At 51.1% G+C, this 17,568-nt stretch overlaps 3 protein-coding genes and 1 non-coding gene across 5 annotated transcripts in view; all 4 read left to right on the plus strand.

The window, feature by feature from the left end:
• The window catches only part of Haus5 (HAUS augmin like complex subunit 5), a 32,887-nt gene extending 18,475 nt beyond the window's left edge, over positions 1-14,412 (plus strand). Inside the window, exons 20-21 of one of the 2 annotated variants that reach the window (XM_042668005.1) lie at positions 8,381-8,386; positions 14,397-14,412. The gene's annotated coding sequence lies outside the window, so the exon portion shown is untranslated. Of the gene's footprint in view, positions 1-1,025; positions 1,039-8,380; positions 8,387-14,396 lie in introns of those variants that run through there. The other variant, XR_006145536.1, reaches the window with a different exon arrangement.
• On the plus strand, positions 5,216-7,550 carry Etv2 (ETS variant transcription factor 2). Its single transcript, XM_042667768.1, has 7 exons — positions 5,216-5,285; positions 5,386-5,463; positions 5,684-5,743; positions 5,909-6,055; positions 6,152-6,481; positions 7,022-7,134; positions 7,350-7,550. The coding sequence occupies exons 1-7, from the start codon at positions 5,216-5,218 to the stop codon at positions 7,548-7,550; spliced, it is 999 nt and encodes a 332-aa protein (XP_042523702.1).
• On the plus strand, positions 8,684-15,612 carry LOC122097523 (cytochrome c oxidase subunit 6B1). The gene is made up of 4 exons (XM_042668085.1): positions 8,684-8,776; positions 10,873-10,989; positions 12,676-12,776; positions 15,436-15,612. The coding sequence occupies exons 2-4, from the start codon at positions 10,884-10,886 to the stop codon at positions 15,487-15,489; spliced, it is 261 nt and encodes an 86-aa protein (XP_042524019.1). The 5' UTR covers positions 8,684-8,776; positions 10,873-10,883; the 3' UTR covers positions 15,490-15,612.
• LOC122097629 lies at positions 11,332-11,461 on the plus strand. The gene has a single exon (XR_006145550.1). It is a non-coding gene; the product is annotated as a small nucleolar RNA SNORA40 (small nucleolar RNA).
• Positions 15,613-17,568: the final 1,956 nt, after the last annotated feature.

Genomic DNA, 17,568 nt, shown 5'->3' on the forward strand with positions numbered 1-17,568 from the left:
GAAGAGCTGAGGGACAGAGCCCAGGCTCACTCAAGCCCCACACCAAAAAGAAAAGAAAAAGCAAAGCATGGTGATACACACTTGGAATCCCTCCATGCTGTCTGAGGCAGAAACACTTGAGTTTAAGACCAGCTTACGTTACATTAAAAAAAAGGGGGGGAGGGGGCAGCCAGGCGCTGGTGGCTCACGCCTGTAATCCTAGCTACTCAGGAGGCTGAGATCTGAGGATCACGGTTCAAAGCCAGCCCGGGCAGGAGAGACCGTGAGACTCCTATCTCCAATAAAACCACCAGAAAACCGGAAGTGGTGCTGTAGCTCAAGTGGTAGAGCACTCGCCTTGAGCTGAAGAGCTGAGGAACAGCGCCCAGGCCCAGAGTTCAAGCCCCACGGCCGACAAAAAAAAAAGGGGGGGGGGTGCTGGGAAGGTGGCTCAGTGGTAGAGCGCTTGCCTTGCATACCTGAGGCCCTGGGTTCAATTCCTCAGCACCACATAAGCAAAAAGAAAAAAGCTGGAAGTGGTGCTGTGGCTCAAGTGGTAGAGCACTAGCCTTGAGCTGAAGAGCTGAGGGACAGCACCCAGACCCAGAGTTCAGGCCCCACGACCGGACCCCCCCCCCAAAAAAAAAAGCCCTGAAATCAGCCCTGTGCTGGAGGTTTGGAGGGAGATGGGTGAAGGTCTCCCCTGGGGTACACAGACATCAGAACCCTAAATTAGTGGAGGAATAAGGATTTTGGGGATCCTGAGGCTGTGAAGATAGTATCTCTCAAGACAGATCACCCAGGAAAGGTATCAGATTTCTCCAGTGCCTTTCCCCCCCTCACCCCCCCACCTTTACTGCCCCTCTGTGACGTCACATTTTCCAGTCTGGTCCCAGGGAGGAGGACCTCCCACCCTGACAGGAAATGCCCTTTGACTCCCTGCCACCTGGCTAGCCCACGGAGTCCAGGACCCACAATTCTCCTCCCCCATCCCTAGCTTTCCCGACCCTAACTTTGTGCTCCCTGCAAAAACAAGAGCAAGAAAGGAGATGGGAAGAGAGGATTCCAGAAAGCAGAAGCATACCCAAGTTTCTTTGAGTGTACAGGAATCTCATACAGGACAGGGGACAAAGAAAGGCAAACACAGATGAAGACCACCCCAATATAACACCAACAATGGAGAACTGGATGGGAGAAGACCCAGAGACACGCAGATGGGAAAGAGCTGGTGCTGGTGGTTCATGCCTGTCATCCTAGTTACTGAGAAGGCTGAGATCTGAGGATCTCAGTTCAAAACCAGCCCTGGCCAAAAGAAAAAAAAAAAAAACGTCGTAAGACTCTTATCTCCAATGAACCACCAGAAAACTAAAGGTGGAGCTGTGGCTCAAAGTGGTAGAGCACTAGCTTTGAGCAGAAAATCTCAGGGACAGTGCACAAGCCCTGAGTTCAACCCCCCACCCCACCCCCAAAAAAAGAAAAGGTGGAAAAGAAGGTGCCATGTGGAAAAGGGAGGGACTGAGACGTGTCAAGAGAGACTGGGTGACAACTCCTCAGAGCTGGATCTAAAACAGCAGGGAGCCACAGCTGGGGACCTCAACCAGAGAAGGAAGGCAGCTTCCAGGAGAGGAGATAAGGTCTGGTAAGGCAGGGCAGCCAGGACTGGCTTCAGCATCCTGAGTAAATGGATGGACAGAGGATTGGTGCTGCCCCAGAGTTCAATGACTCCCTAAATACTGGGACTAGTTTCCACCTCAAACTCAGTGGTAGTTTCAATCTCCAATTCAGTGGTGTGTGTGTGTGTGTGTGTGTGTGTGTGTGTGTGTGTGTGTGTTGTGGTTGGTGTCTTTGTGTTTTTGGTACTGGTGCTGGGATTTGAACTCAGGGCCTGAGCACTGACCCTTAGCTTTTCACTCAAGGTTGGCACACTACTACATGAGCCACAGCTTCAATTCTGGCTTTCTGCTGCTTAATTGGAGATGAATGTCACACAGACTATTCTGGCTGGCTGGCTTTGAACTCTGATTCTCAGATCTCTTTCTCTCAAATAGCTAGGAACTATAGGCATGAGCCACCTGCATCCACTGGGATTTTGTGGTTATTTTTTGTTTGTTTGTTTGTATGTGGTACTAGAATTTTTTTTAAAAAATTATTATTATGGGGGCTGGGAAGGTAGCTCAGTGGTAGAGCGCTTGCCTTGCATGCTCAAGGCCCTGGGTTTGATTCCTCAGCACCACATAAGCAAAAAGAAAAAAGCCGGAAGTGGTGCTGTGGCTCAAGTGGTAGAGCGCTAGCCTTGAGCTGAAGAGCTGAAGGACAGCACCCAGGCCCAGAGTTCAGGCCTCACAACCGGACCCCAAAAAAAAATTACTATTATTAAAGCGATGGATGGAGAGGTTACAGTTACATAAGTCAGGTAAAGAGTACATTTCTTTTTGGGTGGTGTCACTCCTTCCCTCATTCCCAGTTTTTCTCCCCTGTCTCTATAAGTTATATTGTTCATTTTCAACATAGTGGTACTGGAATTCGAACTCAGGACATCATGATTGCTGGGCAAGCATTTTACTACATGAGACATGTCTTGCCTTCAGCTCTGTCTTTCCCTTCTTTTTTTCTTTTTTGCCAGTCCTTGGGCTTGAACTCAGCCTGGGCCCTGCTCTTGAGCTTTTTTTTGATGTCACTTTACCACTTAAGCCACAGCCCCAGTTTTTTCTGAGCAGTTTATTGGAGGTAAGAGTCTCAGGGACTTTCCTGCCCAGGCTGGCTTTGAACTGGGATCCTCCAATCTCAGCATCCTGAGTAGTCAAGATGACAGGCATGAGTCACTGGCGCCCAGCTGAGTACATTTCTTTTTGTTCAGTGTCACCCCTTCCCTCACTCTCTCCCAGTTTTTCCCTCCCATCTCCATCCACAAGTTGTAGAGTTCATTTCCCACATAGTTCACCTTTGTCCCTCCATTTCTATGTTCCTCTTACACTCCCAAAGACAGAGAAATGAACAAGACAAAAGGAAAAGAAAAACAGCAATGAAGAAAAAGCTCTTTTCATACCTAAATATATTCATGTTTTCACTTCCTAAGGGAAATATCTTTCATATCTTTCCACTATCACATGCAAGAAAATTACTCTCAATTATCCCCAAACTATTATATCATAGGATGACATTGGCTTGTGGAAAGAGAAGAGGAAGGTTGGCATGCCTCAGTTTCCCTCTTCATAACATAGGGATAAAAATAGTATCCATCTTAGCCGGGCGCTGGTGGCTCACGCCTGTAATCCTAGCTACTCAGGAGGCTGAGATCTGAGGATCGCGGTTCAAAGCCAGCCCGGGCAGGAAAGACTGTGAGACTCCTATCTCCAATAAACCACCAGAAAACCGGAAGTGGCGCTGTAGCTCAAGTGGTAGAGCGCTCGCCTTGAGCTGAAGAGCTGAGGGACAGCGCCCAGGCCCAGAGTTCAAGCCCCACAGCCAACCAAAAAAAAAAAAAAATAGTATCCATCTTATAAGATCATGAAGGCCCATTTTTCCAGTAAACACCTCACTTAATATTAACTGTTAGCCAAGCACCGGTGGCTCACGCCTATCATCCTAGCTACTCAGGAGGCTGAGATCTGAGGATCACAGTTCAAAGCCAGTCAGGGCAGGAAAGTCCGTAAGACTCTTATCTCCAATAAACCACTAGAAAACGAAGTGGCGCTGTGGCTCAAGTAGTAGAGCGCTCACTTTGAGCTGAAGAGTGCAGGGACAGTGCCCAAGCCAGAGTTCAAGCCCCACAACCGACCAAAAAAAAAAAAAAAAGTGGCTCAGTGGTAGAGTGCTTGCCTTGCATGCATGAGGCCCTGGGTTCAATTCCTCAGCACCACATAAGCAGAAAAAGCCGGAGGTGGCATTGTGGCTCAACTGGTAGAGCGCTCACCTTGAGCTGAAGCGCTGAGGGACAGCGCCCAGGGACAGCACCCAGGCCCAGAGTTCAGGCCCCATAACTGACCAAAAAAAAAAAAATTTAACTGTTACTGCTGGGCACTGGTGATTCGAGACTCTAATCCTGGCTACTCAAGAGGCTAAGATCTGAGTATGGTTGTTCAAAGCCAGCCTGAGTAGAAAAGTTGGTGAGACACTTCAATTAACCAGCAAAAAGCTGGAAGAGGAGCTGTGTGGCTCAAGTTGTGGAGTACCAGCTTTGAGTGAAAAGATAAGGTTCAGCACTCAGTCCCTGAGTTCAGGTCCCAGGACCAGCACAAATACATACATACATGCATACATACATACATATGTATATATACATACATATATGTATGTGAGCTATCACTATTATAATTGTTATCCAATTGTTGGTGTTACAGATTTTATTATGATTGACATGCCTCATCACTGGCAGCTCCAGGACCCCCTCCCCCACTGGGCCTGGTGGAGGATTCAGGATTGGCCTCCCTCCACCCCACACCATCCCCCCAGCCACCCCTGGCGATTATGACGTAGGGTGACGCTGGGGAGGAGGGGGGATCTGGCCGGAAATCCCTCTTCCTGTTGCCGATAAGCTCAGTGCAGCCCTGCTGACCCTAGGCCCTCCACCCCCCCCCCCACCTCCCATGTCGCAGGATCAAATCCCCAAGACAGAAAACCAGTCTATCCAGTCCCTCACTCCACTGCCGCCAGCCCATAAAAATATCCTCCATCCCCTGACCCCCCAAACACTGTTCCCCAGTCTCTTCTCCAAGCCATCCAGGCCCAGAACAACACCAGAGGGGGGGGGGGAAGAGGGGGGGCGTGGTCCCGCCCCGCCCCTACCCCTGCAACCTGACCCAGCCTGCGACCCCCAGCTCTGACGTCTCGGAAAATTCCCCCCCCTCCTCGGGCCCCCAGGGAGGGGGTGCATGGTATGAAATGGGGCTGAGACCCCAGCCTAGAGACAGAGGAACCTGCCAGAGGTGAGCTATGAACTGGGGTCCTGGATGGATGCCTGGATGTATGGGTTAGGAAGGCCCTGGGGTAGGGGGGTAGGGGAATGGGGAGACTCCCATGAAACTGGAAGCCTGCACTTCTGGGTGGGAGACAAAAGGGGGACTGGGGGAGAGGGTAAGATTCCAGGCTCCTGGGGGAAGAGAGAGAAGCCCCCCGACTCCTGGGGTCTGAGAGAAATCAGTGCCGGGACCCAGACTGCCAGGGTCCCAAGATGTCGCAAGCTCATTCATTGCCCTTGGCACTTTCTCTCTACCTAGGACCTTCACACCTCGCACCCATGGATCTGTGGCTTTGGGATGAGGTGCCATCGCAGGAAGTTCCTCCGGGGAGCAAGCTGTCAGGACTGGGTAAGTAACAAGAGGCTGGCACAGTGGGTGACTGACAGGGCTGGAAGGGAGATGGCTCTGCTGACCCCTGACCCTGCCTTCATGTCCCCAGTGCCTGCAGAAGCAACCGACTTTGGCTTTTATTACCCTGAATTGGAGTTGCAAGGGAATGCACCGACGGCTGAGACATCCTGGAAAGGTAACTGCCAGGCTGTGGGATTTCTGGGTGCTGGGATCGGGGTGAGGGCGCATGCTTGAGCCCGGAGATTGAAAGAGTCCCCGGGTACTAAGTAAATGACTCCCAGACCTTGATGGCTGATGGGGCGCGGGGTGGGGTGGGGGAGGGAATGATGGAGGAGATTCTAACTCATTACTCACACCCCCTTCCTAAAACTCAGCTGCAAAATTATCACTCTTAGGCTTCCCAGAACTGGACCGGAGTCCTGCGCTACCGCACTCCGAAGTTCCTCGGGGGACTGGTGAGTGCGTGCCGAAAGGCGGGGGAAGAGGGAGTGGTACTCAAGGTAGCTTGGGGCTGGATCTAGGAGCTCTGGGGCCCTAGACGCCGGGGTACAAAACAACCCCCCATGGTGGGGGACCAGGACATCTGGGTCTTACTCGTTTGGGGTTCGTCCTCTTCATAGAGACCCCCGCTCAAGCCCTTCCGTGGTCGGGAGACTGGACAGACTTGGTCTACGACGCCTGGGACCCTTGGAGCCACTCCCCTCAGGCCGCGGGCCCCACCCCTCTCTGCCATGACCCCGCCCCTTCTGGCGTAGACTCGGCTGGGGGCCATGGCCCCGCCTCTGTCTTCCACGACCACGCCCCTCACTGCACTGGGCCCGCCCTCTCCGCCGAAGGCCCCGCCCACCTCACTGGTTCCATAGGGGGCCAGGATTGCGCCCCAACGGCTGGAGCCAGCACCTCAGGGGCGCTCGAGCAGACCGCCTGGAGCGTCGCCAGCTGGGACTCTTCCGTGGACCCCAACGGTGCTACCTACTGGGACAGGGGCCTCGGCGGAGACCCCCGCGCGGACTGTACCATTTCTTGGGGTGGGCCTGAGGGTTCGGACTGTAGCACTTCGTGGAATCCGGGGCTGCTGCCTACGGACTGCGGCATCTCTTCAACGGGGTTCCAGAGTCCAGCTTTTCCCGCTGAACAGAAGCAGCGAAAGGACCGTGCCATCTTGCTTCGTTATCCCAACACGAATCACCGAGGTGAGAGGCCCGTGAAGATTGTCAAAGGGGAGCAGAGAGGACAGCAAAGAGGAGGGGCCTAAAGCCGTCGAGGGGCGTGGCTAGACTCGAGAAGGGGGCGTGGTTCGTGAAACGCCGCGGTGGGCGGGGCCTTGGTCTCGAGCTGGAGAGGGGCGGGGCAAGAGGACGGAGGCACAAATGTTCTTCTAGGGTAGATCAAAGGGGTGGAGGACTCCTAGGTTAGGTGAGAGAGAAGGTTCGGATGCCCTGGGTATCCGAGATGGGGAGCAGGCATTTCCCAAAGCCTTAAGTCCAGATGCCTAGGTGCCTAGGATGCCTGGATGCCTAGGTGTCTGAGGCTGACTCTTGGGTCTCTTATATAGAGGAATCTGAACTCGTGGATCCTCGAAGATGGGGAGATTCCTAGGTCCCCAAGTCGAAAGGATCTGGATCTATCTCTAAGCCTTCGAGGGGAAGGATCCCCGACTCTTAAGGTTATCGAAGCGACGTGGTCTGGGGCTGGCAAACCTAGGTGTTCACACACTTGTCTCTGCCTCACAGGTCCCATTCAGCTGTGGCAGTTTCTTCTGGAGCTGCTTCACGACGAGGCCCGTAGCAATTGCATCCGCTGGACAGGCAACAGCCGCGAGTTCCAGCTGTGCGACCCCAAAGAGGTGGGACAGCTCCCCTGCCTGGACCTCCAAGTCCCGCCCTGACGGCTCCAACCCAGCCTAGTCCCCCGGGTTAGCTGGGCCCAACCTTTGGCCTCGCCCCAGTCTCTACTGCTCCACCCAGGCTCAGGCAAGGGATCCTTTGGGCTTAAATTCCCTAGGCCCTGCCCCTCCACGCCCATCGAGACTAAACCCCGCCCCCTCGGTCTCCGCCCTAGGTGGCTCGGCTGTGGGGTGAGCGCAAGAGGAAGCCCGGCATGAACTATGAGAAGCTGAGCCGAGGTCTACGATACTATTACCGCCGTGACATCGTGCTCAAGAGCAGTGGGCGCAAATACACATACCGTTTTGGGGGCCGTGTGCCCGGCCTAGCCTGTCCCGATGGCGCTGGGAATGGGCAGGGAACAGAAACCCTATAATAATAAGAAAAAAAAAAATACTCCTCCGAACCTCGTCTTGTGTGTTTGTCTTCATCCTTTCTCTGCCTGAACCCACTGGGAAGCCAAGTGTGCTTAACCCCAAAGTTTAGGAGTTTTGGGCTTCCCAACCACCAAGACCCAGCCATCGGAACCCTTATCTGTTTTCTTCCATAAGCCTGGGCCACTTATCAGTGACTTGGTGGCCCCCTGACTGCCACTTTCTTGAACCCCTTCCTTTAGTGCCTAGGGTACTTTTTTTTTTTTTTTTTTTGGGTCCGGTCGTGGGGCCTGAACTCTGGGCCTGGGCGCTGTCCCTCAGCTCTTCAGCTCAAGGCGAGCGCTCTACCACTTGAGCCACAGCGCCACTTCCGGCTTTTTTCTGTTTGCTTATGTGGTGCTGAGGAATCGAACCCAGGGCCTCATGCATGCAAGGCAAGCGCTCTACCACTGAGCCACCTTCCCAGTCCCTCCAGCTATTTATTTAAGTACTTAAAAGTTTAGTATCTTTAGCCGGGTGCTGGTGGCTCACGCCTGTAATCCTAGCTACTGAGGAGGCTGAGATCTGAGGATCGCGATCCAAAGCCAGCCCGGGCAGGAAAGTCCGTGAGACTCTTGTCTCCAATAAACCACCAGAAAACCGGGGCTACAATTACTAAGTCAGGTAAAGAGGTACACTCTTTTTGGGGGGGGTGGGGGGGTTGTGGGGCTTGAACTCTGGGCCTGGGCGCTGTCCCTTCAGCTCGAGGCAAGCGCTCTACCACTTGAGCCACAGCGCCACTTCGTACACTTTTTGAACAATGTTCGGCTTCAATAAAAATACTGTCTCTGAGACATTTTCCCCATGACCACTTTCCCGCCAGCCTGGGCCGCGGGAGGATTAAGAACTTTCCTAGGATAAAAACAGAAGGAGGTGCTTGTGCAGAGTCCCACGCTCAGAGCCATCCCAAGTGCCGCGCCAGCTCACGATTGGGCGGGCAGTGATGATGAGTAGACATTCAGTCCAATAGAAGCGGGGAAGTCTCTTGGAGGGGGCGTGGCCTGAGAGCCTCAGGGCCCGCCTTCCTGTCGGACGCTCTAGCCGCGGGAAAAGACTCGCCTCTCCCTCCCCCCCCCCCCCACTCTCCGTAGCCAGCTTCCGGTCGGTCTGAATTCCGCTTCCGGTCTCGTCTTTGGCGTCTTTGCGAAGGGTGACATTGAGCCGTGCGGTACCTCAGGGGTGTCGTTAGGTGAGTGTGGGGGACCCGGACCTGAGATTCCTCCCCAGCCCAGCGGATGGAAGAACAGTACCCCAGCTTTCCCGAGGAGGGAATTAGACTTCCGGTCCGCCGGGCGGCCGCCCGCCCTGGACCCTGGGGTCCTGTCGTTCCAACCGTGGTGGCAGATCATTGTGGGCGATGCATGAGCTCATTTGACCCTCCGTGCCGCCCGGTGAGGCAGGGTCTGTGATGATCCTTTCTGACCACCGGGAAACTGAGGCTTAGGAGTTAAACCCCCGGTGAGGGGGGCTTTTGATGACCGGTCCGCAGGCATGGCCTCCCGTGGTTTGCGGGGGCACCGGCCTGCCGCTCCTCGTGTCTCCTCCCTGACCCCCCTTGAACATCCAGCATCCCCCTGCCTCTTTTTTTTTTGTGTGTGTGTGTGCCAGACCTGGGGCTTGAACTCGAGGCCTGAAGTGACAGGCGTGAGCCACTGGGGTCTGGTTTCAGCACCCCCTTTCATTCACCTTCTCAAATACAAGGTCGAGATCTTGCACAAACTACAGCGACTGGTCTGTGTCCCAGCGGATGGCATTTTAGATTCCGCCCCCACCCCATTCAGCCTCCCAAAAGACGATTCCGGTGCCCCGGGCACCCCACCTTGGGTCCCATGAATTTGACCCTGAGTAGCACCCTGGCTCTTCCAGTTCATGGGAATTAGACATTTTCTACTAGTTCTCTGGATGGAAGCTGCGTGTCAGTGTCTTCAGAGACGTCAAAGGTTTTGAATCCTGGTCCTCAGGGCCTGTAAAATTCAGGGAGCTCTCTTGGGCTGGGAGAGATGGGGGTGGGGGTGAGGGTGATCAAAGGGATGATAGCAGACAAGATTCACTGTAGTTATAAACTATTGTGTTGCATGGTAACCCCTTTGTACAATTACTTAAGCATGATGAAGGTATAATTTTTTTTTTAAGATTCAAGGAGCTGGAGAAAGGAGGAGTTACATCCACCATTTTACTAACCTGTCATTGAGCTCCCGGTAACTGGGGCTGGCAGCATCTGACTTTATCGCAGTCAAAATCACAGATATTATCAGTTTAGATTGGCTGGTGTCACAGATTACTACTTTTACTCGTGATTAATTTAGAATTGTGGTGCTTAATATGCATGTCCTTACCTACATATAACAGTTTGGAGTTGTTTTTTTTTTCTTTGCTTTTTTGTGTGTGTGAAGATACCAGGATTTGAACTCATGGCATGGGCACTGTCTCTTAGCTTTTTTGCTCAAGGCAGACACTCTACAACTTGAGCCATAGCTCCATTTCCAGGCACCCCCCCACACACACACTTTGTTTTGGTGGTTAATTGGAGGTTAAAGTCTCACAGCCTTTCTTGCTTGGCTTGGCTTAAAACATCAATCCTCAGGTCTCAGTCTTTTCTTCTTTTTCTTTTACATGTCAGCCTTCTGCATAGTAGATAAGTTTAGGGGGGTGAGCCACTGGTGCCCTGCAGTCTATGCAATTTTTATTATCTTTGAACATATTCTGAGAAAACTGTTTGTGGGTACCAAAAAAGAAATTTAGCCACGTGCTGGTGGCCCACACCTGTAATCCTAGCTATCAGGAGGCTGAGATCTGAAGATCAAGGTTTGAAGCTGGCCCAGGCAAGAAAGTCAGTGAAACTCTTATTTCCAGTAAACCACCAGAAAATTGGAAGTGACACTGTGACTCAAAGTGATAGAGCTCTAGCCTTGAGCAAAAGAGCTCAGAGACAGTGTCTAGGCCCCAAGTTCAAGCCCCATGACTGACAAAAAAAAAAAAAAAAGCAATTTAAAGATCTTTGCAATGTGGAGTTTACCAATGATCGAAGCAGCCCCGCCATCATGTTCTGGGTGACCTTGGCAAGTCACTTAGATACCCTGTCTCTCTCCCTTGTCTGAATATCAAGGATAGTCGTGTTAGCCCTGCCTTTCAGACTGTAGTAGGAAGGTGTTAGAACAGCTCCTGGCATGGAGTAGTGTTTGGGGACAGGACTTGTGTATAGATTTTGTGAAGAGGGAGGAAGGCCTGGCTTGTTCCCACCTCATCCTTCTGAGCCCACACCAACACCATTCTCTTTGTTTCCAGGATTCAGCACCATGGCAGAAGACATCAAGAGCAAAATCAAGAACTATAAAACGGCCCCTTTTGACAGCCGCTTCCCTAACCAGAACCAGACTAGGAACTGCTGGCAGAACTACCTGGGTATGCAGGGCCTGGGAAGGGTGTGGTGGCAGATCTTCCCTGCCAGGGACACTTGGCTGAGGGGAGTTGCCTCTGTTTCCTTACACACATCTCAGCCTGGCCCTGGAGAGCCCAGACCCAGGAACCAGCTGTGTTCACAAGGATTTTTCTGCCTGGGCTGGCTTCGAACCTCCATCCTCAGATCTCAGTCTCTTAAGTAGCTAGCATTACAGGTGTGAGCCACAAGTGCCCGGCTCTACCTGGCCCTTTTTTGTTTTGCCTTTTTTATGTGTGTGGGCCCGTGGGGCTTGAACTTGGGTTGCAGTTTTCCGGTGGTTCATTGGAGATAATAGTCTCATGGAGAGCACTTGTGTGTGTATCTTTGTTTAATTTGTAACAAAGCCTTACAGACAGGTGCAAATAGTAAATCCTCTCTTGCAACCCAGAACTCATTTTTGAATATGAGATTTTGGTACATGTAAGAAGGAATATGATTCCTGCCACAGTTGGCAACGTGGGGATTTGTTAACTCACACAGGTTGGTTCTGAGATTAGTTGATGTAAAAGCTAAAGAGTCTCATGGACTTTTCTGCCTGGGTTGGCTTTGAGCCTTGATCCTCAATCTCAGCCTGCTGAGTATCAGGGATTACCAGAACTGGATTCATTTTGCTTTTAAGACAAGTTCTCAATAACTCTGTCCAGGCCAATTAGCCATAAACTTGTGATCTGTTGCCTCCGCCTCTGAAAAGCTGAGACTGAATGTTTGTGCCACCGCTCCCAGCTCTTACGAAGATTTTTTTTTAAGGGAGTGTATGCATACATGGACCCACACCTGTGTGTGCATGTTATGTACATGCTATGTACATGTTATGTACACGTTATGTGCACACATGTATGCACATACTTGCAAGGAGTAAATAAAATATACAACCAAATGAGTAATTGTGAAATGAGCCCCCTGTGCGATTGTGACCCATACAGAAAAACAGATGTTGTGGTTTGTGCCCTGTCTTTTTTTTTTTTTTTTTTTTGGTTGGACATGGGGCTTGAACTCTGGGCCTGGGCCCTGTCCCTGGGCTCTTCAGCTCAAGGCGAGCACTCTACCACCGCTTGAGCCACAGCGCCACTTCCGGTTTTCTAGTAGTTTATTGGAGATAAGAGTTTCACAGAGTTTCCTGCCCGGGCTGGCTTTGAACCATGATCCTCAGATCTCAGCCTCCTGAGTAGCTAGGATTACAGGCGGGAGCCACCAGTGCCCGGCTTGTGCCCTATCTTTAAGCACAGTACTCTCTCCTGCTCACCAACTTAAGATGACCACATTGGTTTTTTACCAACAGTTAGGTTTGCCTCTTGGAAGCTTTATTTTGTGTGCGTGTATGTGTGTGCGCATGTGCGTGTGCATGTGTCGATCCTGGGGCTGGAACGTGGGCCCTAGGCACTGTCCCTGAGCTTCTTTTTCTCAAGGCTGGTGGTCTACCACTTGAGCCACAGCTCCACTTCCATCTTTTTTTTTTGGCTGGCTTAGTGGGAATAAGAGTCTCATGGACTTGCCTAGACTGACCCCGTACTGCAGTCCTCAGATCTTAGCCTCCTGAGTAGATGGGATTCCAGGGGTGAGCCACCAGCGCCTGGCCCTCACTGCATTTTGATTGAAGCTATGTCCAGCCCTTGGTGTTCATTAATTCTTCCTAATCCCTTCCTTCCCAGACTTTCACCGCTGTGAGAAAGCGATGACGGAGAAAGGGGGCGACGTGTCCGTGTGCCAGTGGTACCAGCGGGTGTACAAGTCCCTCTGCCCTGTATCCTGGGTAGGTGTCTTCCAGGGGAGCCCTTGGGGTGCTGGGGTGGGGACTGAGCAGGGGGAGTTGGTGGAGGCTGTTCTCCGTGGGGCAGGTTGAGGACAGTGCCCCACTGCCCATGGGCATTTCTCCATGATATGCTTGCCTCTGACCTCCTATTCTTCACCCGGTCAGGGCCCACAGCCAAGGTGACTGGGGTCATCTTATCAGATTCATCCCGCTCATGTCGGCACATGTAGCCTGTCCAATCCTTCTCTTTAAATTTTGAATTTTGTGTGCATGAATGTATTTATCTGGGGGCTGGGAATTGAACTCAGAGTCTCAAAACTGCTGAGCTATACCCCAAGTCTTCCTGCCCATTTTTTTTTGGTCAGTCATGGAGCTTGAACTCTGGGCCTGGGCACTGTCCCAGGGCTCTTCAGCTCAAGGTAAGTGCCCTACTACTTGAGCCACACTGCCACTTCTGGTTTTCTGGTGGATAATTAGAGATTGGAGTCTCATGGACTTTCCTGCCCAGGCTGGCTTTGAACTGTGATCCTCAGGTCTGAGCCTCCTGAGTAGTGAGGATTATGTCATGAGCCACTGGCATCACACTATCCTGCCCTTTGCCTTTGCCCTTTTTTTTTTTTTTTTTTTGTTGGTCGTGGGGCTTGAACTCTGGACCTGAGCGCTGTCCCTCAGCTCTTTAGCTCAAGGTTAGTGCTCTACCACTTGAGCCACCGCACCACTTCCAGTTTTCTGGTGGTTTTTAAAATCAGAATGATTCAGTGATTAAAGTAGAATGATTCAGTGACCCCAGATTTGTCGCCTTTAGCTCACAGTTATGAAGGTTTTTTTTTTCCTCCACATTTTCTTCATCTACTTCCATTCTTTTTCTTCTTTCTTTGCTAATGAGGCATGTCATTTTACCCTAACTACTTTGATAGACAAAAGGACACAGGAAGGCAGTCTTTGTTGGCTTTGATCTGACAAGACATTTTTAGCAATATTTAACACTTTTGCTTCTCACCTTTTTTGGTTAATCGTACTGGGAATCAAAGCCAGGACCTTATACTTGGTAGGCAGCTGGTCACACACTCTAACCAAGACCCTCCCCTGGGTACTGTCCTTAAGGTCCTCAGCTCAAGGCGAGCATTCTACCACTTGAACTACAGCGCCACTTCTGGTTTTCTGGTGGCTAATTGGAGATAAGAGTCTCACGGACTTTTCTGCCTGGGCTGGCTTTGAACCATGATCCTCAGATCTCAGTCTCCTAAGTAGCTAGGATGACAGGCGTGAGCCACCCACACCTGGCCAGCTGAAGAATTTATATTCATCCTTACCCCCATTCCATCAAATCAGAGGACACCATGACTAATGTTGCAAGATATGTGAAACTTTTTTTTTAAGTTTTTATTGTTAAGATGATGTACAGAGGGGTTCAAGTTACATAAGTCAGGTATTGAGTATTTTTAAACAGTACCACCTTTTCCCAGAGGTTAAGTATCACCTATTCTATCACCTGATGTTTGCCTGCTTGCCATAAAATTGTGCGAGGTGCCAGTGAGCCTTACAGTCATAAATCACAAATCAGACTCTGTATATGCCAATATTATTGTGCTAAACTTCTTAAAAACTAATGAAATAATGGGGCTGGGAATGTGGCTCCGTGGTATAGAGTGCTTGCCTAGCATGCATGAAGCTCTGGGTTCGAATCCTCAGTATCACATACAGAAAAAGCCAGAAGTAGTGCTGTGGCTCAAATGGTAGAGTGCTAGCCTTGAGCACAGAAAGCTCAGGGACAGCGCTCAGGCATTGAGTTCAAGCCCCAGGACTGGCCAAAAATAAATAAGTAAATAAAATAATAATGAAACAAGCCATGTGCAGGTGGCTCACACCTGTAATTCTAGATCTCAGAAGGCTGAGATCTGAGGCTCAGAGTTCAAAGTCAGCCCAGGCAGGGAAGTCTATGAGACTCTGATCTCCAGTGAACCACACAAAAGAAGGAAATGGAGGCATAGCTCAAGTGGTAGAGTGACAGCTTTGAATAAAAAAGCTAAGGGGAGGGCTGGGAAGGTGGCTCAGTGGTAGAGCGCTTGCCTTGCATGCCTGAGGCCCTGGGTTCGATTCCTCAGCACCACATAAGCAGAAAAAAAGCCGGAAGTGGCGCTGTGGCTCAAGTGGTAGAGCGCTAGCCTTGAGCTGAAGAGCTGAGGGACAGTGCCCAGGCCCAGAGTTCAGGCCGCACAACCGGACCCCCCCAAAAAAAAACAAAAAAAAAAACTAAGGGGCAGTGCGAAGGCCCTGAATTCAAACCCCAGTACCAGCACAACATGAACTGTTCTGAACAGATCAAAACAGAGCTTGTTCATGGTTGTCTATTATTCCACCTCTCCTCTGTCTTGACAAATAGTGTGATGATTTGGCTGAACCACACTCTCAAAGCTGAGCCTAGCATTTCTCTTCCCATTTCTTACCTGGTAACTTAGCTCACTTAGGACCAGATGGTTTGGGGGCTTTTTTTGGAGAGAGTGTCAGTGTTGTTCCCTGGCTCCCATCACAATGGTTGGCACAGAGCAGGCACCTGTGGTTTCTGGTTGACCCAGTGCACCAGAGGAGGCACCTTGAGAAGGAAAGCCCACAGCACTCTCCCTGCAGAGCAGGAAGTGACGCCTCTATCTTCCCACAGGTCTCAGCGTGGGACGATCGCCGGGCAGAAGGCACGTTTCCTGGGAAGATCTGAACCCGATCCAGCTGTCTCTCCTTATCCTCTGGTCTTCCCGGGATATGAGGGGAACCTGGGGACATGATAGTCCCCGCCCTGGGACTGTGTACCATTACTTAACTAATAAACCATCACAGGAAAGTGCTGGCTGTGAATGAAGCCGGATGGGGGATGAGAAGCAGGGCGGGTTGGTACTGGGTGGTAAATGGGCTCGGATGGTCATCCTCTCTGTTTGCCAGTCCTTTTCTTTCCACCCTGTTGAGTTCTGGCCACCTCCTGCTAGACAGGCAGTGGGCATAGTCAGTGCCTCAAATCTCTGAGGGGCTAAAACTGATCTGTCCACTTGCCCTCAGTATCTGGACCAACTTTTAACTTTACTTATGTCTGGTTGTTTACTTATGTACGATTGTTTGCCACTGTTGGGGCCTGGACTCAGGATGCTGCTGGATGCTGTCCCTTAGGTTGTTTTGCTAAGAGACTGCCTCTCTTCCACTTAAGCCACAGTCCCACTAACGGCATTCTGCTGGTTCATTGGAGATAAGAGTCTCTCAGGCTTTCCTGCCCTGGCTTTGCTTCAAATCCAGTCCTCAGTTCTCAGCCTTCTGAGTAGCTAGGATGACACACACCAGCACCCAGTTTCCAAACTTCTTATTACGACATTAATGGATAGTTTCATTCCATTGTTATCAAAGAACAATGCTATTTTTTTTTTTCCCATTTCAGCTATTTCAATTTAATGGGAGTTACTTCACACACTAACCTAAGATCCATCTTGAAGAATATTCTGAGACCTAGTTGCTTTAGAACATTGTTCTAGACCTTCAGTGTTGGCAGCCAGCAGGGGGTGCTGGAGGACCATGGGACGTGTTGTGCCAGAGAGGAAGGAGTCATTCAGCCTGTGTCATCTGACACCCAATAAAGGAAGATAGGGAAGGAGATTTATTTGTCGGTCATGGGGCTTGACTCTGGGCCTGGGCGCTGTCCCGGAGCCTTTCCAGCTCAAGGCAAATACTCTCCCACTTGAGCCACGGTGCCACTCCGGTTTTCTGGTGGTTAGTTGGAAATGAGTCTCACGGACTACTGCCCAGGCTGGCTTTGAACCATGATCCTCAGTGCTCAGCCTCCTGAGTAGCGAGGAGTACAGGCATTAGCCACCAGCGCCCATCAGGAAAGGAGTTTTATAAGTAAAATATAAAATGTAGTTTTTTTTATTTTTTGGGGGGGTCCAGTCGTGGGGCCTGAACTCTGGGCCTGGGCACTGTCCCTCAGCTCTCCAGCTCAAGGCTAGCGCTCTACCACTTGAGCCACAGCGCCACTTCTGGCTTTTTTTTCTTTTTGCTTATGTGGTGCTGAGGAATTGAGCCCAGGGCCTCATGCATGCAAGGCAAGCACTCTACCACTGAGCCACCTTCCCAGCCCCATAGCTTTAAATTTCCATTAGAGGGCTGGAAAGGTGGCTTAGTGGTAGAGTGCTTGCCTAGCATGCATGAAGCCCTGGGTTCCATTCCTCAGTACCACATACACAGAAAAAGCCAGAAGTGAAGTGTTGTGGCTCAAGTGGTAGAGTGCTAGACAGTGCCCAGACCCTGAGTTGAAGCCCCAGGCCTGGACAAAAAAAAAAATCCATTGGAAATGGAAAGGATCAGAAGGATTGTAGTTCAAGGCTAGCCTAGATAAGACACCATCTCAACTAGCAAGCTGGGTATGGTGGCATGTGGCTGTGATCCAGCTACCAGGACACATAGAAAGGAGGGATGGAGCCAGGCGCTGGTGGCTCACGCCTGTAATCCTAGCTACTCAAGAGGCTGAGATCTCAGAATCTCGGTTCAAAGCCAGCCCGGGCAGGAAAGACCGTGAGACTCCTATCTCCAATAAAACACTAGAAAACCGGAAGTGGTGCTGTAGCTCAAGTGGTAGAGCGCTCGCCTTGAGCTGAAGAGCTGAGGGACAGCGCCCAGGCCCAGAGTTCAAGCCCCATGACCGACAAAAAAAAAAAAAAAAGAAAGGAGGGATGGAGGCCTAACCAGGCAAAACAAGATGAGACTCAGCCAGGTGCTGGTCTGAGGTTGAGATCTGAGAATCACAGCTCAAAACCAG

The sequence above is a fragment of the Dipodomys spectabilis genome, unplaced genomic scaffold (genome assembly GCF_019054845.1).
Source record: "Dipodomys spectabilis isolate Male_0828 unplaced genomic scaffold, ASM1905484v1 ptg000422l, whole genome shotgun sequence".
NCBI lineage: Eukaryota > Metazoa > Chordata > Mammalia > Rodentia > Heteromyidae > Dipodomys > Dipodomys spectabilis.

What these genes read in the sequence shown, in the direction of transcription:
- Etv2 (XM_042667768.1), top strand. Translation starts at nt 5,216, where the DNA reads ATGGATCTGTGGCTTTGGGATGAGGTGCCATCGCAGGAAGTTCCTCCG. An exon ending in TGGCGTAGACTCGGCTGGGG is followed by an intron (nt 6,056 to 6,151) that starts GCCATGGCCCCG and finishes CTGGTTCCATAG; the next exon opens with GGGGCCAGGATTGCGCCCCA. An exon ending in AGCTGTGCGACCCCAAAGAG is followed by an intron (nt 7,135 to 7,349) that starts GTGGGACAGCTC and finishes TCTCCGCCCTAG; the next exon opens with GTGGCTCGGCTGTGGGGTGA.
- LOC122097523 (XM_042668085.1), top strand. Translation starts at nt 10,884, where the DNA reads ATGGCAGAAGACATCAAGAGCAAAATCAAGAACTATAAAACGGCCCCT. An exon ending in CTGCTGGCAGAACTACCTGG is followed by an intron (nt 10,990 to 12,675) that starts GTATGCAGGGCC and finishes CTTCCTTCCCAG; the next exon opens with ACTTTCACCGCTGTGAGAAA. An exon ending in CCCTCTGCCCTGTATCCTGG is followed by an intron (nt 12,777 to 15,435) that starts GTAGGTGTCTTC and finishes ATCTTCCCACAG; the next exon opens with GTCTCAGCGTGGGACGATCG.